This window comes from Vulpes vulpes, chromosome 1 (assembly GCF_048418805.1).
Source record: "Vulpes vulpes isolate BD-2025 chromosome 1, VulVul3, whole genome shotgun sequence".
NCBI classification, from domain to species: Eukaryota; Metazoa; Chordata; class Mammalia; order Carnivora; family Canidae; genus Vulpes; species Vulpes vulpes.
In genome coordinates, this window is record NC_132780.1 from 101498118 (window position 1) to 101523861 (window position 25744).

The window sequence follows — 25744 nt, forward strand, 5'->3', positions numbered from 1 at the left end:
ACAGTTTCACATGCATATAAATAAGTACTTACTCATTTAGGAAACACAGGCTGAAGGTGAAACCCCCAATTTTTTTTTATAGCTATCTCATTCTTCAATGTTATTAGAGTGCTTACTTCCCTCGTCCCTACTGTCAGCATATTTAACTTTGGTTTTTACTGATTTTTTTCTTTTTTCCATAAAGCAGACCAGCCCTGAAGCTGTCTAGGGTCCTAAGTTATCTAGGGGGATATGATTCCCCCCTCTCCTTTCTCAGTCTGGAGATTAAAGATGAGCATGTTAGTATGAGGTAATTCTGTTTTTTTCCTACAAGTTTCCTTGAACTGTGGTTTTTGAGTAAGTAATCAGAATTTATTACTGCTATTTGAAATTATAATTCACTTACCAACAGCCCTTTCTATGCTGAGAAACAGACTGTTTTTATTAAAAAATTTTAACATTTATTTTTGCAATAAACGTTTATATTCCTGATGAATTCCAAAGATTTTCAGAGAGAAGAAAGTATAAATTTGAAAGATTTACATCTGCAGTTTAGAAGTTTGGGTCAATTTACCAGCAAATTGTTTGAATATTCTTGCCTAGAAAGACTATTTGATTGCCTTATTTTGTTCTCCGAAAAAAGAAAGAAATCTGATTCACAATGACTGCTGGTTGCATTAAGAATTAATTTCCCTGTTCTAATTTTCTATGCCCAAAAGGAATCCAGCTTTTTGGCCTATTTTTTTAGTTTGCTATTGTAACAAAAATTCTCGCTGTGTGGGTGGAGACGAGTTTTTAGAGAACCTCAGGCATAAATGGATTAAGTACTGCTCATAGCTCTTTAGATTTCCTGTCACTTCTAAGAAGCATTCACTTTAAATGGGGCTGCCTAAGACATTCATCAGTGGAGAAATATTCTTAGGTGCCGTAAAGCATTCAGTCATATGCACAAACTTTTGGTAACTTTAATTCTGTACCACGTGTTTCCAGGGTGTAAAAGTTCCTTTAAAACAAACACACGCATAGCATTCTGTAGTGTAAAATATTTAGATGTACACAATACTTGTAACTGGAGAAATTGTACAATGAAATAATCAAAACCATCTTTAGTTCTGCAATTGAAATTAAGTTGGTCAAGCCTAAATACCTGGGTGGGTCAGTCAGTTTAGCGTCTGCCTTCGGCTCAGGTCATGATCCCTGGGTCCTGATACTATGCTGTACATGGGGCTCCCTGCTCAGTCAGGAACCTGCTTCTCCCTCTGCACCTCCCCAGCACTTGCATGCATCCAGGAGTTCATAGGCTCCTTCTCTCAAATAAATAAATAAAATCTTAAAAAAGAGAGATTAAGTTGGTCAGTTCTATCAGCTACTTGCTTTTATTTATTTATTTTTTAAGATTTTATTTGTTTATTCATGAGAGACAGAGAGAGAGAGAGAGAGGCAGAGACACAGGCAGACAGAGAAGCAGGCTCCATGCAGTGAGCCCGATGTGGGGCTCGATCTCAGATCTCCAGGATCACACCCTGGGCTGAAGGGGGCACTAAACTGCTGAGCCACCCAGGCTGCCCAGCCACTTGCTTTTATATAATAGGAACTGAACTCAAAATATCCTAACTCCTTGCTTAATTTTTTTCATATTATTTATATGACTTAAAATACTAATATTATAAAACAACTCACAAATAATGTAGAAAAGAGCCCAGTAGAGCAAAACTCAAATTGTATGTGTATTAAAAGGTAAACTGAGGCATACTAAAATTTCTAAGAGTGTATTTGAATTAGCATCAATTTGAATCAGAGTTAAACCCATAGGGGTTAGGGGTCACTCTCCACAAACAGGAGCTAGGGAAATGGCTTTTATAGAGCAGATGTACAAGCAAAGCAAGGAAATTATTTGATTATAGTTTAAGTGGGTGTCTTATTTGGGAAAGCCTGGTTGGGCTTCTTGTGATTGATTGTACATAGGTTTTGTTTTTTTTTAACGTTGGAGCATTTATTTTTTTTTTTTAATTTTTTATTTATTTATGATAGTCACAGAGAGAGAGGCAGAGATATAGGCAGAGAGAGAAGCAGGCTCCATGCACCAGGAGCCCGACGTGGGATTCGATCCCGGGTCTCCAGGATCGCGCCCTGGGCCAAAGGAAGGCGCTAAACCGCTGCGCCACCCAGGGTTCCCAATGTTGGAGCGTTTATAGGAATTTACCATAGTTTAGGTTTCAGTTTGCTTAAGTAGTCTTGCAAAGGCATTAAAGCTGCCTCAATCTAATGCCATCTTTGTTTAATTATTGTAATACATACTTCTGTGTGGGAGAGTATCTTACACCCGTATCTGCTCTTACTGCCTGGATGAATAGAACAGAGAGAGCTTGTTATACGGTCATTTTATGAATCTTTTTTTTTAGACCAAGGAGTAGATATATGAATTAATATGGGATGCATAGAAAAAAACTTGGCCACATAAAGTGTCTGGCTCAGGGAAAGCTTTTGGTTAGGCAAGAATCGGTTGTCTTCTGAGGGGTTGTCAGAAAGACCGTCTCATGACCCCCAAGCTATTTGTTCTAAGAAGGTTAATGTTGGGTATGTTATGGGAAGGTCCACGTAGCCCCTGGAGGAAACAAGAACTAGACTTGGAAAAACAAAGGTTACTCTATTCACAGGACTCAATAAAGAAATAACCCTGTGCCACTCAGGGCCACAGAGGAGGTGACAAGTTTTGGTCAAGTGACAGTAGTCAAGGAAGGGAAAGCCTGAGCCAGAGCCTTTACTGGGTTTTCTGTGGGAGAGACAAGGAAGGGCAGAGTAAAGAGTTGGGAATGAGCTAGTGGGAGTAACTCCTGCAGCCTTTAGACTACAGAGGTGGTCTTTTAGATCTTATACCAATTTTGATATTATATTCTTGTTCTAAGTAGCCAGATTCAAATTTAAAAATCTAATTTCAGTGACTTTCAGTGTTTTTGGATATGACAAAATAAATCTAAATGTTGATCTGTTTTAACTGTTTTGGTATCCAAATCTAATTCTGATTTCTCTTTTAAAAATTAAAGAGAGAAGAAACACTACATAGACCATTGGATATCACAAATTTAACCCAGAAAGTGATGCACCATTTTGTTAGAATCTTTATGCAGTATCTTGGAGAAGAACCACATTTCTCATTCTCTGTGTATATTTTGACATTTCCTCATCCCTTGGTTCAAATGACCCTTGTTCAGTGAATGTATATTTTTCCCATTCCTGACCCTTCCTTCTTTATAAATATTTTTCTGCCAAACCCAACATATTTTTAAATAAAGATATGAAATGATTTCAGATTTTTTTTAATCACAAGAGGCTATTTTTGACATTTTAATTAAATCTCATTTTGGGAGAATTGATTGTAATGAGCATGGTTAATACTTTTTATTGGTATGAAGAGGTATAGTGTGACAATGTTAAAATGTAATTATTCAAACAGAATTTATTGAGAATATAGCTCTGTACTTCAATATGGGAGAGTAGAGGATGCAGTTAGATCATAATTACATACATTTCCTGAGAAATAAGATCAGTTCTGATTAGAAAATTCTCTAAAATCGTATAAAAAAAAAAAAGGAAAATTTTCTAAAAACGGAATAATCCTTAGCTGAGTACCTCAGAGGCTCTAATGGGTTAAGTCCTTAGAATTTTAGATACTGATTTTGGTAGTTCATAGACTTTATTATTTGCATCTTGTTTCACTGCTTATATTCTAAATGGTTAATTTGCCTTTAAAATGAGCTATGGGCAACCCCGGGTGGCTCAGCTGATTAGCGCCGCCTTCGGTCCAGGTCCGGGTCATGATCCTGGGGACCCGGGATCAAGTCACATGTCGGGCTCCCTGTGAGGAGCCTGCTTCTCCCTCTGCCTGTGTCTCTGCCTCTCTCTCTCTCTGTCTCTCATGAATAAATAAATAAAATCTTATATTTATAATGAGCTATGATAGTGCTGGTATGCCTTAAATTCAGTGTAAGAGATAAGACCCGTGATCACTAAGATGGAAAACATTGAGACGGGTAATTGCATGCATCTTCATGAGATTATTGGATAACTACTGTGTTTATCAGCGGTGTTTTGCAAGATTATACCCACAATTCCAAGGGAACTTAGTATTTCTCCTGGAAAATATGCTCTGAATTTCAAGTTAGCAACTTATAAACAAAAAAATTTTTAGATGCAGATTGTTTTTAAGGTTGCTTGACAACATAAATCTATAGAAATATACAGTAGATATTGGAAGTGGTTGATGTCATAACTGTCCTGTAAACTGAAGAAAGTAGCCATTGTATTTGAAACCGCTAATTGAAATTCAACCAGTCTTGATTAAGTGACTCTCTACAGCCATTGAAAGTAAGAAACTGCATACAGGATGTGTTAAATAATCTTATTATAAATCACTGAAGTATGGTATTAGGAAATAAAATACTTAATCACTATAGAAAACAGTTTATTATTTCCATTTTACTTTGGTAAAAATGAGAAACTATGATGACTAACATGTTTTCCCAAAAAGGCTATAAATTGACCAGAATGTTTTTTCAAATCTGTTGAAAATTATCACTATTACTATGCAAATAAAATACAATTACACTTTGAAATTATAATTTGGAATTACCCGTATTAGATGTGTAAATACTGACAATGCCAATTTCTTTCGATACTTAAAGATTTTTATTAAAATTTAAAAAAAAGGATAAGCAGAATTTTTCAATGCAAATAAATGGAATATGCTCAATGTCAACACGTAGAAGTGAAGATAATCCAATGATGAAGCTCAGGATAAAAGCTAAAATGCTTAAAATGCTTATAGAGTGCTTTATTTTTTTTAAGATTTTATTTATTTATTCATGAGAGACACAGAGAGAGACACACAGGCAGAGGGAGAAGTAGGCTCGCTGCAGGGAACCCGACATGGGACTCGATTCTAGGACCTGGGATCATACCTGAGTCAAAGGCAGACGCTCAACCACTGAGCCACCCAGGCGTCCCTAGAGTGCTTTAAAATGCTTATTTTTGTCCTTTTTTCTTTCTATCCTGTTACCTATGTGCTTCTCGTGCCCATTCATACTGTTCCTAAGATATATCTCTATACTCCTGAGTAAGGGTATTTGAACTGTTTCCTCTTGGCAAGGTTCATTCACTCTCTCACTGCCACGACATTGCTTAAATGTCACCATCTCAGTAAGGCTTTTTCTGGGCACCCTATTTAAAATCACAACCCTCTTTTCCATCTTCCTGCCTTAATTTTTCCCATTGTATTTTCTACCATATTTTTCAGTTTACTCATTTACAATTTTTATTGTCTCTCCTCACTCTAAGCTTCACAAAAGCAGGGTTCAGCTAGTCACTGCTGTATTCCCAGAGTCTAGAATAGTGCCTCATAAGTATTTCTTGAATAAGTCTGTGGCCTTATTTATGTCTGTTTTCTGTCAGATATGTAAATATTTAATTGAATACTGCTAAATATATCTCAATTTGTGGCAAATTGGATATGAAGGCAGGTGGGTAACCACAGTGTATTTGTCATCAGTCTGTTTATTGTGATCATATAATGGATGTTATTTTACATTCTTACTGTGTACCAAGAACTATTCACATTGCTTTACGTCTATTAAGTAACTTATGCCTTGTAACAACCATAGGAAACATGTACTATTATTAGCACCATTTTACAGTTTAGGAAACAAGAGGTGAAATTAAGTAGCTCTTGATCTAATATGTAGGAAAGCAAGCTTCATACCAGGATAGTTGGTATGTCCAGAACCTACACTTTTAGCCAGAGGTCCATGGTTAAAATCCTGCTGCTTTGGTGCTTTGCATTGCTTCATTTGTATCCTTTCTATTTATATTTCTTTGCTAAAATAGAAAATTTTGGAAGTAATCATATCTCTTTAAACCACTGTTGTTTTACAATCATTTAATTTTTTTCTTCTTCTTGCAGTGGGATGCTATCACTGAAATGGATGAACACAATAGGCCCATTCACACGTACCAGGTCTGCAATGTAATGGAACCAAACCAAAACAACTGGCTTCGAACAAACTGGATCTCCCGTGATGCAGCACAGAAAATTTATGTGGAAATGAAGTTTACATTGAGGGATTGTAACAGCATTCCCTGGGTTTTGGGAACTTGCAAAGAAACATTTAATCTGTATTATGTGGAATCAGATGAGTCCCATGGAATCAAATTCAAGCCAAGCCAATATACAAAGATTGACACAATTGCTGCTGATGAAAGCTTTACCCAGATGGATTTGGGTGATCGTATCCTGAAACTTAACACAGAAATTCGTGAGGTGGGGCCTATAGAAAGGAAAGGATTTTATCTGGCTTTCCAAGACATTGGGGCATGCATTGCCCTGGTCTCAGTTCGTGTTTTCTACAAAAAGTGCCCCTTCACTGTTCGTAACTTGGCTATGTTTCCTGACACCATCCCAAGGGTTGATTCTTCTTCTTTGGTTGAAGTAAGGGGCTCTTGTGTGAAGAGTGCAGAAGAGCGCGATACTCCTAAACTCTATTGTGGAGCTGATGGAGATTGGCTGGTTCCTCTTGGAAGGTGTATCTGCAGTACAGGATATGAAGAAATCGATGGTTCTTGTCACGGTAAGAAAGATGCACTCAAATAATTTATCATGCATTTAAATGATGTTTTAAAGAGGCAAATTTGTTTTACATTCATTTTCAAGTAATACATTTTCAAATGAAATTACTGGCAGAATTGATTGTGGAAGAAATTATTAACTATAACATAGTTTCTTATTATTTTTTTCTCCTAGGAAGTGTGTATAAACATGTAAAATAAATTCTATACCATGACCAGCGATTCTTCCATATTGACTTCATAAAGTAGTTAAGCCATATGAATGGCTGTATTCACCTAGCTTTTATAAAGTAAAGCAAAATTAATAACAGCAACAAAAAACAAGGGATTCAAAATGGATGTTTGCTCAACTTTCATGTTTGATAACTTAGAATGTGGCATTTAAAGATAGTTTGAAAATAATTCTCCTTCATGTTGAAATGTAGTAATTGAATAGTTCCTAGGTAAGATAAAGTTATATTTGAATAAGTGAGGAATTCCACATATATGTTTCAAAAACATACAGGATAATTTATGCAGGTGTTATATGTTTGGTGATTGAATACTGACTATGTCAGAGCTTAATTTATCTTTTGCTACTATTTTTAAGACTTATTTTTTGAGGGAGAGAGTGCACACGTGTGCACACACCCACACACACCCACACATGCATGCGTGCACGCCCTGGCAGGGAGGGGCAAAGTGAGAGGGGAAACAGTTAGGAGCCTGAGCTAATGACCTGACCTGACGGGAAACTAAGAGTAGATCAGGAAACTAAGGGTAGATCTCTTCACAGACTGTGCCACCCAGGCACCCCTATCTTTTGCTACTATTTAATACAATTTCTCACCACGTAACAAATTACCTTTTAGTTGTTGTAATAGTAGTATTTGTGTATGATTTTTTTAGGAAATATTAATACAACACAATGCTAACTAAGTTTAGAACTATCTCTTTCACAATGATATGATAACAATATAATTTTTAAGATGGAAGATTTTTTCTTTATATGTGATGCATTTTGTGAAAGCTTATTAATCTAATCAATTTATACATTTACAAATTTTAGATAGAGATAATATACATCACTTGTGTTTGGATTGGGACTTGTAATCAAAACACAAATATAGAAATAAAATTATGGCTTGATAAATAGTAACATAATACAGATATTTCCTTCTTAATGGTAGTTGATTTATAAGTTTGTTTTCTGTAGCACCATGTTGAATTTATTTACTTCTTTGTTGGTGATATATTCATGTTCTTTAAAAAAGATGAGAATAAACAAGAAAAAACATGCTTGTATACATATAAGGGTCATGGAAAATATATGTGAATTTTTTAAGGTCTTATCTATTTATAAACACTTGCGCTCTTGAATGTTGAAGATTTCACTAGAATTTCCAATGATGATTGTGTTTGTTTAAAAGTATTAATATCTTATATGTGGTATAGTTTTTATAAGCATGAACCAGCTTTCCTCCCCTGATTTTTAAAAGATGTTTCTCTGAAGCTTATCAATAGATTGAATTCTAAATTTTATTCACCCTTAACAAGGATTTAGGATGGAATAGTCAGAAATTATTCTTTGAGGGGGTTTTATAGGATGTATCTACACACTGGAAAATAAACTGAAGAAAAATTAATATATGTGAATAATCAGTGTAATTAAGAGGATAATAAAAGTTAAGGATAAAACATTACACATACTTAACCGTGTAGTTTTAACATGGTTTAATTTAGATAGAAGCTAGGCATTGATTGGTAAAAATAATAAAGATTTTTAAAATATGCAAAGAATAATTCTCAGGACTTGTATGATTAGCTTTTATTAACTATTTGTATTTTTATGATATTAATCATGGAATAAGAGGTAGTGATAGTTATTGATGGCTATATTTTTTTCTTAATTAGTATGTTTACTCTTGAATTGCATTCTTATTTATATGCCTTAAAATTCTTGTATTTGTTGGGTAAGGATGATTTTGGACAAACGGTAATCATTAGCAGCTTATGTAGAGCTACTGGTAGACTCATCTATTTTATGGCTTGTTATCTTTATTTTAATTTATTTGATTCTAGAAATATGAGAGAGTGGATATAATACAAATGTTCATCATCTCCTTGTAGTGGATAGCACAAATTGGAAGAATCAAGCTTGAATTCTAAATCTATGGCTTATTAGCTTTGAAAGCATAGTTTCCTTATCCATAAATAATGTAGTGGTACTAGTCAACTCATGATAAAGTATATGGAGAACTAATAAAAACACGTGAATCTGCTTAGTTCCAATTGAATACAATAAATTACTGTTTACAAACACAGGGGAAGCCAGAGTGAATGTTAGACACCTCATTTTTAGAAAGAGGTATTTTATACTACCACCAGTCTCCATTTCAGAGTACTCACTTAAGTGTCTGCTTTTGACATTTTGTATTATTCCTTTATTTCCTTTGATAATATTTTTTATCAGATTCTATCATCATCCATCAACAGCTTATTTCATAACCAAATCTCTGAATTACATGTAACCTAAATGGCCAATTGATTGGAACTTAAATGAATAAAATCATATGTCAAATAGCATATGGTCACATATATAATGTGAGATATGTGTGTGTATATGTGTGTGTATGTATATATAATATGTATATATTATTATATATATAATTGAAGAAGAAAAAACAGTGTCTTTCTATCATTTATTTTGGTCTGTTTTGTTAGAACATTTCATTTAGTTGAGCTCTTAACATTTTTGAGTACCTATTAATCTGTTAATCACCTTGGTAGGTAGTAGAGATAAATATAAATGAATCTTATGTTTTATTTATCTGTTGTTATTGAAATAAAATAACCCAAACTTACTAGCTTAAAACCACACCAATTTATGATTTCTCAGGGCTCAACTGGGCAGTTCTTTTGCTTTAGGGTAAGCAAAGGTCACTAATGCAGCTGAACTCAGCCGTGAGGCTGGAATGTCAGAATGGCCTCTCATCTTCCAGAGTTTATTTCTATGTGGTGTCTCGTCATTTAAGAATCTGGTCTAAGATTTTTTTATAGTGCAGTGGCTGCCTTAGGAGGGAGTTTTCCACATGGCCAGGTAGAGTGAGTATATGAGGGGGTACTATACAAGGGGGTGAATTCCTGGAAGTATGTTTAGGGGGAGCTGCCAGTGTGACAGTATGCCACAGTCCACTCTGGATTTTCATGATTCAAGTCCCTCCTTCAGGCACAAAATCCCACATCTTCCCAAACATTTATTCCATTATGCATTGTGTTGACGTCCAGAAGAGTACCATTTAAAATTAGCTCAGGATGTAAATGAAGCCTCATAGCTCAAGTCCCTCTTGACCTGGAAAACTAAGAACTAAACAGATAAGTTATCGTTCCTCACACACACCATACACATGGGATACAGACAGGGTAATTGTAAAAGATTCTCCCCTTCCTAAGGGCTGGGAACACAGCAGTGCCTGGTCCATTGTGAGTCTGAAATCCAGCCGGATGTTGTCAGGGTCTCTTATAGTAAGGCAGGGAGTGTGCTTTGCATCCCACATCTACCTTGGATTGTATCTCTGTGGTTATTGGGTGGGTGCTCTGAGTTGTCCCATTTCTTCCTTCCTTCCTTCCCTCCATCTTCCCCCTCCTCTTTCTTTTTCTTTCTTTCTTTCTTTCTTTCTTTTCTTTCTTTTCTTTCTTTTCTTTTTCTTTATCTGTTTTCAGCCTCCTTATTTATAAAATTATGTATATGTCTGTTTCACCAGGGCTGTCAGATAAAGGAGGAGTATTTTAAAAACATATATGTAATTCAGGGTAAAAATTTTATTGATATGAGTCATCATAAGGCACTGAGAGAACCAAGCTCTACTTGTACTTACAGGCGGACACTATTGATATACCTACAGAGTGCTCTGTAGTGCTTTGTTTCTTCTCCTTTCTGTGAAATAGTAAAGTTTTCTTCAGAAAAGATTGCAGTAGATGAGATCTAGTTGCTTTAGATCTCAAAAGCCATAAGAATTATCTTACCTGCGGCACCTCGGTGGCTCAGTTGATGAGCATCTGTCTTCAGCTCAGGTCATGATCCCAGGGGTTCTGGGATTGAGCCCCCATGTGCTCCCTGCTCAGCAGGGAGCCTGCTTCTCCCTCTCCCTCCCCCTGCTTGTGCTCTCTCACTTGCTTTCTCTTTCTCTCTCAAATAAATATATAAAATAGTTTTAAAAATATCTTTCTCCCTCATTTTATAAATCAGGATGCTAAATTACTGAGAACAGAATTTTATTCCCTGAGGCCACTCAGTAATTGATACCAGACCAAGAACTAAAGCCTCAGTATTTCTCAGTCTGGTCTTTGTGTTTTCCTTCCCTATTTCTATCCCCTCCTCTGTTTCTCCATTTTTTCATTCTTCCTGTTTCTCATTCATTTCCTTATCTCACTGCCTATCCACTAGTTCCAAGGAGCACTAAGTTCTTCATCAAATGAATTCATCATTCATTTTGTTCTTCCTTATTCTTTGGAATCTGATATGAACACAATTTACAACAGTATCTACCTATTTGTTCTGAAATTCCAACTAACTGGGAATAATGGAAAAATATATGGACTTTTCTGAACTTTGATGTAAGATATGATAAAAAATATGACGAGGTTTTAGAGATTTTGATAATTTACTTGAATGGATTTGAGAACTCTTGATCTGCTATATAACAAGAACACAATAAACACAATATACAATAAATTCTAGTGAAATAGAATTAAACTATATTTACCCATACTATCAATGTTATGAATATTTATTTGTACTTATTTGTTGTATATTTGTTTGCATTTAAATAATTTATCATTATATTTTATCCTAAAAGTTGTACTACTGGATGTTTGGACATGTGATTCATTTCTCTATAAGACTGTTAAGGCATATCTAGATACAAATTCTAGCGCATATAAGGGGAAAGTTCTCTTGTTCTTGCTATCAATCAGGTTTAAATAGACATAAATATTACATTAAGCAGATATGCTAAAATTTAAAACCAAACAATAGTTTAGGTTTCTGTTATATACAGTAAGCAATATTTTATTCTTGGCTCAAATCTCAACTTATTTTTCGTAACTATTTTAATTTTATCTCATAAGTTTATGATTAAAACTATCATACTTAGGCATTCTGATGTTACAGATTTTATTTTTTTAATTGTCTTAATGTATTCCACAAAGGGTTTGAATTAAAAAATAATGTTAATTCATAAAGCATTGATTTACATCAAATAGTCTTTCACTGAATATATCTAAGAATATTTTCACACTATGGAAGAAGTAATTGGAAACAACATGAAAAATTGAATGCAATTTTAGTTCAGTTGTGAGTTTTGAAGTGACATGAATTTCTAATAAATTCCTCTTGGATATTAATTTAGAATAAATCTCATTAAGACAGTGGCACTTACACTTAGAGATGATAGAGTTTGGGTTTTTAAACCTGCTGGGAATATATATACATATATACATACATACTGCAGGGATATATCCCTTAAGCCTATAAGGATCACATGACATAATTTTACAAAATAACAATAGACTATGGAAATAAAAGTTCTGAAACACGGAGGAATTTTTAAAACCCTTCTTCTGGGATGCCCAGGTGGCTCAGTGGTTGAGCATCTGCCTTTGGCTCAGGGGTGATCCTGGGGTCCTGGGATCGAGTCCCACGTGGGGCTCCCTGCATGGAGCCTGCTTCACCCTCTGTCTGTGTCTCTGCCTCTCTCTCTCTCTGTCTCTCATGAATAAATAAATAAAATCTTTAAAAAAATAAAATCTTTTCTAGGTAGATGCTTTTATTTATTTATTTTTCTCTAGTGTTGCTTTAAAATTCAAGAGGCATGGATGGTGGCAGTTCTCGGACGATTGCGTTACTGTTCGCAGAAGTGAATGGGACACACAGGGCCTTTCAGGACATAGCTATTGATTTGAGCTCCTGAAGGGCGTTGTTATTAAGGCTGCATGGCTCTATCCTCTGCCGCAGTTCAGAAACATTTATGCTCTGTGTTTATGATCTCCTGTCCAATCATGTTATCAGAGAGGACTGTGGAAGCAGAGAGCATAAAGAAATTTTGAGACACCAAGATTTGCCAGCATTAAATAAGGGAGTTTGAGGATATGATGGAAAGCTAAAAGGTGAGATTGGGATCAGAATAAAAGGGCATACTTATTGGCCCAAATGGTATTTTCCCTTTCTAAAGGTTCTCAAAACTAAATATAAACTCTTACAATATAACCTTCAATTCCAAATAAAGCCGCTTTTTTCATGAAGCAATTACCGACTTTCATCTAGCTTGAGGAGAATATGAAATCAAGAGGCTCCAAGGAGTCTAAAAATAGAAGGTATTATTTCCAAGAAAGACAGAGTAAAGTTAAATAATTATATTTTGTCCTTTGTCACAGTTTTAAAAATAGGTTAAAACATAAGCTGGGTTGAAATGATCATTTTTAGTATATTATTTTAACCAAATTTTAACTTCGATTCTAGTACCTTATTTTACTGTCTGCTGACTTGAATGCTAAACTCATATTTCTATAGAGGCTGTCCATAATTTTTAAAAAATCCTTTCTTAACACAAATATTTTAAAAATAAGATAAAATTATTTAGCATCTCTCTTCACTTTTCAAACATGGCATGCCATGCCACTCACTGAAATTGCTACCAGTCTTGAAATTTAGTTCTACCTTTTTTTTTTTTTTTTTCAGAAAAAGGATCTTATTTATTTATTCATGAGAGACACAGAGGCAGAGACATAGGCAGAGGGAGAAGAAGGCTTGCCATGGGCAGTCCGATGTGGGACTCGATTCCAGGACCCCGGGATCACGCCCAGAGCTGAAGGCAGATGCTCAATCACTGGGCCACCTAGGTGCCCCAGTTCTACCTTTTAAAGAAACAAAATTAAGAGGTTTATAAAGTCAACACTTAGATACATCAAGATATATTAAGTTTGTATGCTTGCTATTTTTTCTGTTACTATTTTCTGTTACCTGGGTTCAGTATTCTATTTGCTAAAGTTTATTTTTTGATAGATCTTTTGGCAAGGTACTGTAAGTATTTAAATTCTATTTAGTGGATATCTAAATATATCTTTATTTTAACCTCCTTTTTCAAAGATTGTTTACTTGGGTACAGAATACTAGGTGGCTATTATTTTTCCTCAACGTTCTGAAAATACTATTTCCCTGTCCATGACAATCTATGGAAACTATAGTTGCTAATGTTCTTCTGAGGAATTCTCATTACTTGGGAGATTATAGGTTCCATATGTTGGTCTTCAGTTACATTATGATGTAACTGGTGTGCATTTATTTTTTCCTACTTTGCATTTTTTTTTAAATTAAGAAAGTGTGTGTATTATATTTTTCTTTACTTCTTCTAGATTACCTATTAGATATTTATTAGAGACTTTCCATAGTATCCTCTTTGTCTCTGATTTTTAAAAATATTTCAACTTTAGCACTAATTTCTAGGTTATAAATTTTCACTTTTGACTACACCTAGTTAAATTTACCTCATCTGTTGAGTTATTTTTATCTTCATTAGTTTTTTCTATTCATTTTTTTCATTTCTTGATTTGTTTAAAGATTTTATTTATTTTTTCATGAAAGACACAGGGAGAGAGAGAGAGGCAGAGACACAGGCCGAGGGAGAAGCAGGCTCCATGCAGGGAGCCCGAAGTGGGACTCGATCCTGGGACTCCAGGATCAGGCCCTGGGCTGAAGGTGGCGCTAAACTGCTGAGCCACCCGGGCTGCCCTGGATTGTTTTTGTTTTTGTTTATGTTTTAATTTATACCTGATGTGTTTCATAATTTTTCTCTTTTATAAATGTTATTTTATTCCTTATGAATCTTAATCACACTAAAATAATTTTGAAACCAATTCAGTCTAAATTTATATCCTGATCTTAGTGCATTGGCTCTATTTTTTTTAAAGGTATTAGTGTCAATTGTGTACTTTGGAATTATTACTTGTAGTCGAACTTGTTTTGTTTCGTGTCTTTTTATTTTTTTTTACTTGGAAATTTTGTAGTTGCACTAATTCTGCTCCCTGAGGCTTTATATAGAGCAAATCTAAGAGCACTAATAAATTTACTCCTGGTTGACAGGAGTTCCACCCAATATAATGATTCGGGGATCCAGGCTTCTTGCATTCAGTGGACCAACTATATCTTAAAGAGTTTTGTAGTTCTTTGTGCCCAGTTCAGAAATTGTAAAAGGAGATTGGAGAAGGTACATGTGCTTTTTAACCACCTCAGATATGAAGAGACACATCATTTCTAATCACATACCAGCAGTGAGAACTAGTTATATGGCTAGTTATATGGGTGTTAAATGCTGTCCCTGGCTCAGTAGTGATGTCCCAGCAATGATTCTAGGTTATGGCGGAGGAAGCCCCAGTTTTTGTAGATACTTAATCATCTCTGTAATAGTCTGTCATTTCACCCACAAAACATGTATGCTCATCCTCATGTATCTGGTGATACGGAATTTTCTCCACCAGGTTCAAATATATTGTCTTATTGACTAGTGACCCACAGTCACCAGTAGAGGAATGAAGAGCCCTCTACCCTAACAGAAAATTTGCAATGTTTGAAATAAATAGAACACTCTCATTAAGAAAGGAGGATAAACACAGCTATAGCCATGATGGGCAGGCATTGTGAAGAACCTCAGAGCAGATACCACATTAAATTCACTGAGACACTCTTACCCATTGTTCTCGATGGCCATTGACTTCACTGTCTGTGAACTTCTTTTATCATCCTGACCGTTTCTGAAGTAGCTGTTGGTGGCTGAACAGCTTTCATACATGTTTAATGATAATCTGTTTTGAGAACTTTAGGATCACTTCATAGCTAATAGGTTCTTTTAGACCAGGTTAACGATTTGTCGGCAACAAAATTTCCTAAAACTCAAAGTAGCCTTTTAATCTATATGTCAAATTCCCAATTCTAGAACCTGAACACATAGTTTATTTTTCATTTACATTAGAATCCGAGGTGTTCCTGTTTGTCGACCGCTTTCCTTCATACAGAGAATAGTAGAATCATGCAGTTTCCACTTTAGCATCACGATCACATATGGCCTTATAGTCATCTATATCCAATGAATGGAAGAAGGAGAGTATATAGAATGCATACCCTTTTCCTAAAAGTTTTGGCATAGAAGTGACTTGTAAATTCTACCTACAGATGCCACACTTTCAAAAATTATATACACCATTGAGTAAAAGCTTTTTAGTGTGAACTTTTATATTAAGCTATGTATGTCCAGTATATATAATCAAGTTTTTTTTAAATCAACAGATAAGCAGAAGCTATGTAACAATGTTACATCAACCAAATAAAAATTAAGCTAATTATATCAAATTAAACATTAAAAGAAAAGTTACTCTGGGGTGCCTGGGGGGCTCAGTTGGTTAAGGGTCTGTCTTGGGCTCAGATCTTGATTTCAAAAATCCTGGGATGGAGCCCTGCAACTGGCTCCCTGCTCAACAGGGAGTCTACTTCTCTCTCTGACTCTGCCCCTTCCCCCTACTCTTGCACACTTGCTCTCTCCCTCTAACAAATAAAATCTTAAAAAAAGAAAAGTTACTTATATAAATTCAAACCTGTTTTCTTTTCATGGAAAAGAAAAAGGATTCTACTATTTTGAAGAGGGAGTGATTATTTCTACATGGCATCCTCAAATAGCAGCAGAGAACATTCAGGATAAACCTTACAGTAGAATATTATGTAGTACATTGAAGGCATAATGACAAAATTTTACCAAAAGAAATCTCACTTTTCATTTTATCAAAATACAATAATAAAATATTGTATTTATTAAATCTGTACATATTTCAGATTGAATCATATCCCAAGCATCATAACAACTAAAAATAGTAAAGTTATAATATCATACATCTTAAAATTTGAGAATAATTTCATGTTATAAATTTTTTCATTATATATTCATAGCTGGCATTGGAACTACAGAGATATGATTGACTGTACTCTCCATATGAACAAAAGTGTAATTTGCATTTTCAGATATTTACATATTTAAGCTCTAGGGAAGTATATTTCAAAGGACAACATATTTCTAAGAAAAACAGGCTTCAAAGGAAAAACGATGCAGAAAAAAGAGTGGATGAAACAAGGTAGAAGAATAAGGTATCTGATATAAATACATTTAATATGTTTACTTTGGTTTAAGAAATCTTGTGATCCTTTGGGAGAAAAGTGTTCTTGATTTTGTTTATAATAACAGTTAACTCTAATTTCCTGGGAGTTAGTGATAAACTCAAATATACATTGTGATGACATTGAAGGACATCCTTAATATTTTTTAGTCCTTTGAAATAATGACTTAGAATTAAAGAGATCACTGGTGTTCTCAGTAATGTACATAATTGTTTTAAGAAGTAATTTTTTATTGTACTTTTTTCTTTTTTACATATAATACTATACAGTAGAAAAATTTAGTGATAGTAAATAACTTCCTATCATGATTCTGTATGAATAATAAACTTTGATCACCAATTACTATTTTCAGTCTGAGCTTAAGACAAACTATCTGTTTTCAGAATGAGTCCCAATAAATAAGGAATATAGTATTTAGTCTCACTTTTACAAGGAACTGTAGAGTGGTGATAAATTTAAAAGGATGGAGATTTCCAATTGCCAGTTGCTATATACAAGGTCTATCACCATATAAAGAAGCATGCAGTACCAAAATTGATGGGAACTCTGGGAACATAAAAACAAGCTCTGCTTTATCTTCAGCAGTGGACAAGGAGAATGTGTGATTTACTCCTATTATTTGACAGCATCAAAAGTGACTGCTATAAAAAGTCATGAAAACCTCTTGAATGATGCAAACCCTGTTTCTTTGGACAGAGATAAACAACCATTGTTATGGATGGAAATCTTTAAATAGAATCACTGAATTTTTTTGTCTTTTTATTAAGATGACTATATCCTTATTTCTTAGTTTTATTTCTATTTCTGTTTTAAAGTTAATAACATTTCAGGATGGGTTATTATTTACCCTACCACAGTGAAAAAGCTTATGCTCTTTATTTTGACAAATCAAATATTTTTAGCAAAATTAATTGTAAAGATTTTAATTGGTAAAACTTTGAAATGGCAGTAACTATGAGTTATGTGAGAGCTTTCCTAAAGATTTTTTTTATTAATTTACTAATTGCATTATGACCAAGAGCATACTCTTCTTAAAGTTCAATTATATGTGGCTATATTGACAAGTAATTACATTACTTGATTGCTTAATGTGAACTAATTTGCCATGCATATGAAATACTGTATTTAATTGTGTTCTTCCAAAAATTATTCTGTAAATAGCATACATTAATTAGTTAATAGTTTCATTCATGATGGCTGGTAAATTTTTTAAAAGTTCTTTGTATATATTGAAATGGCCATAAATTTTCTTTGTAAACCTATTTATGAGACATAATCATATATTTCCTTAGATGACCCATCTTTGATTCAGTTAAGTAATGTTCTTTGGTCTTGATGCATTTATTATCTTAATGTTGAATTATACATTTTCCTTAAATTTTTAAAATGTTGGCAAGAGGATATCTAATGCAATGAAGTACAAATGTGTTTTGAGTGATATAAAGAATAGAATAATGCCTGGCTGAGAAACTGTGTTCCTGGATAAGAAACTTAAATATTTGGGAGATATAAATGCTAGCTTAGAATTACAAACAATTCACACTCAAAATTATTATTTATTATTATTTTAGTCACTTTGAACTCAGTAAAAACAATTATAAATTTTTTATGAAATAATACATGGAATGGCATATGGATTATTTGAAAAGAACAGTAAAGGAGAGCAAGATCCCTGGCAGATATTAAAATATATTCAAGGAAAAATATTTAAAATATGTAGTATTAATTCCCAAAGAAAAATATTTGTCAATGGTATGAAGTAGAAAGGGAAAAAATAGACTAAATCACATGAAATAGTTCAATCTGTGGTAAAATAGAGTTTACTAATGGGGAAAATAGATGGGTTATTTAAAATAGTGGTTCTTAATAGAGGTTGAAACTGGGGAGGGGAGAGAGTAATGATTTGGGTGTAGGGCCAACACTATCTATCACCTTTTACTAAGTCCCAGAGGAGTTAACTTAACTGTTGAGCTAATCTATCTTTAGAATGTGTATAATTAACCTCCATTGTACATTAGTGTAGGGAATCTATAGGAACAGCAGTCCCATAGAGACTTCTTGCTGCAATAAAATGAAACCTAAGGCAAAGTTACAACCAAAAGATGCTGATTTGTAAGATACAAATTAGGGATTTTCATTGTAATTCACAATTATGATGAAGCAGTAATTTTTGAAGAATTAAAAGAAGGCAAAAGGAACATTGCTGAAGTATGAAAGTATGAGACTTTATAGCCAAAGTTGATTTTGTTTTTCATCCCATTTTTTTTTAAAAGACATCCTCTAGGTACTAAATATGAAGTTTGGTCTATCAAAGGAAAACCTTAGATTATTTTTGATATTGTTAGAGAAAAAAAATATCAGACACTTGTTAAAGAATTCTAAGACAGATTTTATATAGGGTAACTACTACAAAGGAGTTTTGCAGTTGAGAAGAAATGAGCTCAACTCTGAATTCAGCAAAGAAAAGTGTAAATTTATAGCTAAGGAGTAGGGCAGTGGGAGTCAGAGGGTGGAAAATCACTAAAAGAAAACATCAGAGGTAAGGGATGATCCCCGCTGAACTGACCTGACAGGATTCTTGCCAATGCAAAGGAGGGTGATCAGATACCAGGATATAAGAAACTGCCAAATATCGAGGTTGAGGGATTCTCTCTAAACTTAAGACTTAGCAAGATTCTTGCCAAAACTAGACTCTAGAGGAACAGAATCAAAGTCCATAATTTGGTCTAGTTGAGCAGGGGGCTTAAAGAAGCCTGACTAAAAGTTGGTAAGGAGAGGCTGTCAATATCATGTAATACCCTATAGTAGGGTTGGCAAACCAAAGCCTGCTTGCCACCCCAGCCTGTTTTTGTAAATACAGTTTTTTGGAGAACAGCCAAGGCTGTTCCTTTATATTGTCTGTCACTGCTTTTAAACTATAAGAGGAGAGTTATGTAGTTGCTTCTGATAGTATATGGCCCATAAACCTAAAATATTTTGTTTCTTTTCTACAGATAATGTTTGCAGACCTCTTTCCTATAGGCAGATTAATGTATCCTTGAGAAATAGAAACAAAATTATCAAGATTGTTCTTTCTGTTACCAAAACTAAAGTTCAGCTGCCCATCATTGAAAGGCCAATACTCAAGAGATGAGTTTTGATTGTAATGGAATATGAGTTTTATTCAGGAGGCTGGCCAGCTGAAGAGAAGAGCCAAAGGCCAACTACAGAGGTTTCTGCCTGGCCCGGGTTTTTTTTTTTTTTTTTTTTTTTTTTAGGAGTTTAGAGTAGTTAGTCAATGAAGGTAGTACAGTGGTCTTTAACATTTCATGATTATGTGCAGACTTGATTGTGCCAGCTACAGGTGTTATCTTAGTGCTTGAAGGTTGTGCAAGGGAGTCTGGTTCCTTAGTGCCTGGGGCTTGTGAGGAGGTGCTCTGTTCTTTCAAGGAGAGAATGCATAATCTACAGATATGTGAAGAAAGGTTAATCAATCACGCTGGCTAAGGGTGCTTACTAAAGCTTAAATATTACTAAATTGGCCAGAGGGGCAGAAGCTGCCTCCTTTTGAGCCAATTATTAGGGTGTAACATTTTTGCAGTTAAATATAGAATAAAACTTCTAGTGAAACTGTTTTCCTCCAAAGTTAGCCATCTTTTTATTCAGTTATTTATTGAAGCATCTGTGCTAAGGAATATAATTTTAAAAGTGTTCACAGGGGATTTCATATTGATCTATTTTGGGAAACAGAATTAGATTTTTGCAAAGATCCAGAACTACCTGAGAGAAAAAAAATCAGCAAAATGTAGGGTTTGTGTGTGTGTGTGTGTGTGTGTGTGTGTGTTTTCATCAGAGAAGTATTGGTTCAGTGTTGGCTTTTTGCTTTTAAGCCTTTTCTCAAAGACTCTGATACTAGCTTGTTAATTCTCACTCAGGAATATCTTGACTCATTGCCATAGTAGACACTGAAGATGCATTTGTTAAAAATTGGCGAGTTGATAATTTATGTTCTTTGTGTAAAATAATATGCAGGAACAAATTATAAAATTCAGATTGTCTTTTACCTAGAAATTACAAAGAAACAGATTTTATGTGAACTTATGAGATTCAATTTCCAGTCAGTTCCCATTTTTTTCTCCCTACTTTCAGATTTTATTGAACTTTCAGCAATGTTGGATATGTGTTTATTAAGGTAGTCCATAACCTTAATATTTATTGCATGCCTATTACATCCTGGGAACTGTGAATTGCTGTGAAATACTGAGATCTCTGCTACTCAGTACATGCAGACCTTGCCATACAATACTGTTTAAATAATTTAGCTGTTGCTTTTATACTTATATAGTGTCCACAATTTTATATATTTTGCTTTTTATGTTATAAAATATAGTTAGAATGAGCATTTAAAAAGAAATTCTCTCTAATTTTTGATAATCCTGTATTAGTGGGGTTTTTTTTTTACAGTTCTTTTTCTTTTTTTTTCTTTTTTTTTTTTTTTAAAGATTTCATTCATTCATTCATGAGAGACACAGGGAGAGAGAGAGAGAGAGAGAGAGAGAGAGAGAGAGAGAGAGAGACAGGCAGAGACACAGGCAGAGGGAGAAGCAGGCTCCATGCAGGGAACCTGACGTGGGACTCGATCCCAGGGCTCCAGGATCAGGCCCTGGGCTGAAGGCAGGCGCTAAACTGCTGAGCCACCTAGGGATCCCCCTTGTTTAAGGTTTAATAAAAACCTTTCTCTTGAGCTAAAGTAATCGTTTTAAATTATAAGGTGTGTTTTTTGCGATACTTTTTGTATGCAGATGAGTTTTGGGGATATATATCTTCAATAGTGCCCCCTTGCAAATTTATTATTACTGTAGTTTGTATTCATTTACTTTTATGTTTCTCTTTCTTACTCTCTACCACCTACCCATTTCTCATATTTATGCCTTTGAAGAAATCAACATAAGCTGCGTAATGAATATTTTATCATTATGTTCATTTATATTTGAAATTTCTTATACTATGTACCTATACTAATTTAACTTTTCTATAGATTTTTATTACATTTGTGCCATTCTTATTCTTGTCTTTTAATATAGCTAGATATAGATAGATATTCTAATCATTTATTATAATTCATCACATTTATTATAATTCCAAACTAAGAATTTGGAAAAATAATTTGGCATTTAATCTTCAAATATATTTTCAGTATTTCACAGTATTATCATCTCCTTTTTAAGGAATGTCAGTGCTATTCACTGTTTGAATAGAGTCTTGCTCTTCAAATAGAAGAGCTCTTCCCTTGCTTTCTTTTGCCTTTGTCTTTCTCTTTCCCTCTCTTCTCTATCTCTCCCTACCTCCCTTCTTTTAATAATGTCTAGTAATAAATGCCCAAAAACTTGGTTGGAAGACATGGAGAAATAATTGTGTAATGCATCACTTTCAAACAAGACTCTTTTTGTGTGTGTGTATACCTGACATTTTAAAGGGATTGTGATCTTTAAACTATAGCTATTAGTGATACTTAACATGATTGAATGGCCTGACTGATAAATGTAAAACATATCATACAGTTCCTATGCCTACTAATGAAACATTGAAAAGAATCTAGCATTACTTCTGAAATGTATCTTTAAGTGAATATTACTTCAAAGGCATGATCAAAGTATGTGAGAATTCCTAAAGGAGATAACAATGCTTTTTTGAGAGAATCTCTCTCACCATGATAACAATGAATGTTTATTTATTTACTGTCTGGTAGCCATGGAGTAGTAGTATTTCATGAAAAAAAATTGTAATTTTGCCATGGCAATTTGAATTCCCACGTGGCCAGCATTTCAAAGTTTGTCTTACATATATATTCATAAACGAAGAAAGTGTTAATTCTAGTTAAAATGATGCCTAGTTCATTGGTAGGTCTAATGAAGCCTCCAAGGATAAGTAAATCAAAATTGAAGATTACTGGCAGAAGTTTTATTGGAGAAAAAAAAGTAATTACCAAATCCTTGACGCCGTTGGTTATTTTCACTCCTTTTCATAGAAAATTATAAAAGTTAGGAGTTAAAAAAGAAAATATAAAACATCAAAAGCACTGTGGAAGATAAAGGCTTACTTCTTGATTAAACCTCACATTGTAAGTAAAGCTAAGTGGGAAAAATTAGTGCAAAGATAAAAACTTGAAATGATCTTTCCTAGCTGTCACTAAAGAGGTTCTAAAAAATATCAGTGGAACTTTCCCCCAGAAACATTAGATATATCTATATTCTTTCCCAAAATATCTGAGATGGCTTGGATTACAGCTGATTTCATTTCTTAATATAGGAGGACCATCAAGTTCTATCTGGACCATCTGAAAGCCAAAATAAATATGCTTTTAGAATAAAAGTGTAAGTGTTGTAAGGACAAAAAAGTCATTCAAGCTCTTCTCAACTCCAACTTGTAGCAATTATAATGTTAAAAAGAAATACATATATATAATTATATATACATATAAAATAATTAAAATAAGTGTTTGTGAAAGTCTTTGGGTTCATGATGATAATCAAAAGAGATAAGTTAAAATAACTTCATGTAGAATGGAAGGGACCAGGGAAAAGAGTGGACACCTTCTTTTCAAGTGCACATGAAACATTCTCCTGGATAGAACAAATGCTAGGTCACAAATCAAGTCTCAATAAATTTAAGAAGATTAAAATCATATTCAGCATCTGTTCCAACAATATTATGAGGGTAGAAATCAATCACAAGAAGAAAACTGGAAAGCTCACAAATATGTGGTAATTAAATAACATGCTGCTGAAAAATCAGTGGGTCAACAAAGAAATCAGAGCAGAAATACAAAAAATGCCTTGAACAAATGAAAATGGAAATACAGCATAGTGGGCACTTGGGTGGCTCAGTGGTTGAGCATTTGCTTTCAGCTCAGGTCGTGATCCCAGGGTCCTGGGATCAAGTCCTGCATTGGGCTCCCCACCGGAAGCCTGCTTGTCCCTCTGCCTGTGTCTCTACCTTCCTCTCTGTGTCTCTCATGAATAAATAAATTTAAAAAAAAAAGGAAATACAGCATTCCAAAATCTGTGGGATGCAGCAAAGGTAGTTATAAGAGGGAAGTTTATTGCAATAAAGGACTGAAGAAACAAGAAACAAGACAAATCTTAATCTAAACTTTAAAGGAACTAGAAAAAGAACAAATGAAGCTCAAAGTTGGTAGAAGAAGGGAAATAATAAAGATAAGAGTGGAAATAAATGAAATAGATACTGAAATAAAAAGTAGGAAGGATCAGGGGGGCTTGGGTGGCTCAATGCATTAAGTGTTTGCCTTTGGCTCAGATCATGATCCCAGGGTCTAGAATCCAGCCCCACATGGATCCGTGCTGAGCAGGGAGCCTTCATCTCCCTCACCCTCTGCTTACTGCTCCCCCTGCTTGTGCTTTCTCTCTGTGTGTCAAATGAATAAATAAAATCTTTTTAAAAAGTAGGTAAACAATCAACGAACCTAAGAGCTAGTTCTTTGAAAAGATAAACAAAATTGGCAGATGTTTAGCCAAGAAGAAAAAAAAGGAGGGGGGGAGCCCAAATAAACCAGAAATGAAAGAAAAGTTAGAACTGATATCACAGGAATACAAAGGATCACAAGAGACTAGTATGAAGAATTATATGCCAATAACTTCATCAACCTGTAGGATGAATTCCTAGAAACAATCTTCTGTGATTAAATCATGAAGAAATCGTAAATCTGAATACAATAATTAGTAGGTAAGGCAATTGAATCAATGATCAAAAACATCCCAACAAACAAAAGTCCAGGACAACACAGCTTCACTGGTGAATTCTACCAAACATTCAAGGATTTAATACCCGTTCTCAAACTCTTCCAAAAACTTGAAAAGATGAGAACACTCCCAAACTTATTTTATGAGGCCAGCCTTTCCTTGATATTAAAGCCAGATAAGGACATCACAAAAAAGAAAATTATAGGCTAATAGCCCTGGTGAACACAGATATAAAATTTCTTGATAAGATATTAGCAAACTGAATTCAGAAATACTTTAAAAGTCTCATATACCATGATCAAGTGGGATTTTTTTCTGGGGATATAAGAATGGTTCAACATCTGCAAATCAATCAGCATGATACACTGAATCAACAAATTGAGGGATAAAAATCATGATTTTCTCAACAAAATGAGGGATAAAGATCATGATTTTCTCAATAGATTCAGAAAAAAAAAACATTTTGATAAAATTCAACATTCATTTAGGATAAAAACTCTCAACAAAATAGGTATAGACAGAATGAACCTCAATATAAAAGGCCATATAGGAAAGCCCATAGTTAGAATTGTACTCAACAGTGAAAAGTTGAAACTTTTTCCTTTAAAATCAGGAACAAGAAAAGGATGCCCCTGCTTATCACGTTTATTCAACACAGTATTAGAAGTTCTAGCCAGATCAATAAAGCATAAAAAAGTAATAAAAGGCATCTAAATTGGAAAGGAGGAAGTAAAATTCACTTTTGTGGATGACATGATTTTATATATAGAAAACCCAAAAGACCACCAAAAAGCTGTTAAAACTAAGAAATGAATTAAGTGAAGTTACAGGATACAAACTCAATATACAAAAATCAGTTGCATTCTTATACCCTACCAGTGAACTATCAGAAAGAGAAATTAATAAAATAATTTAGCTTATAATTGCATCAAAAAATAACTAGGAATATATTCAAGGAGGTGAAAGATCTGTATACTGAGAAGTGTGACATTGTTGAAAGAAACTGAGGAAGACTCAAATAAATGGAAAAATACTCCATGCTCAAGATAAATAATATTGTTTAAATGTCCATATTACCCAAAGCAAGCTAAAGTTTTAATGCAATCTCTCTGATAATGCAAGATCAAAATTCTAAAGGCATTTTTTATGAAATTAGAGAAAACAGTTTTAAAATTTGTATGGAATTCTTTTGTGAAAGACCCCAGAGAGC

At 34.1% G+C, this 25744-nt stretch overlaps 1 protein-coding gene across 1 annotated transcript in view; it reads left to right on the forward strand.

Annotated features, from left to right (window-relative positions):
• Positions 1-25744, forward strand: part of EPHA6 (EPH receptor A6) — an 870413-nt gene that overhangs the window by 192026 nt on the left and 652643 nt on the right. The window contains 1 exon segment of the mRNA XM_072721173.1: positions 5936-6599. Coding sequence (XP_072577274.1) covers positions 5936-6599 — 664 coding nt within the window.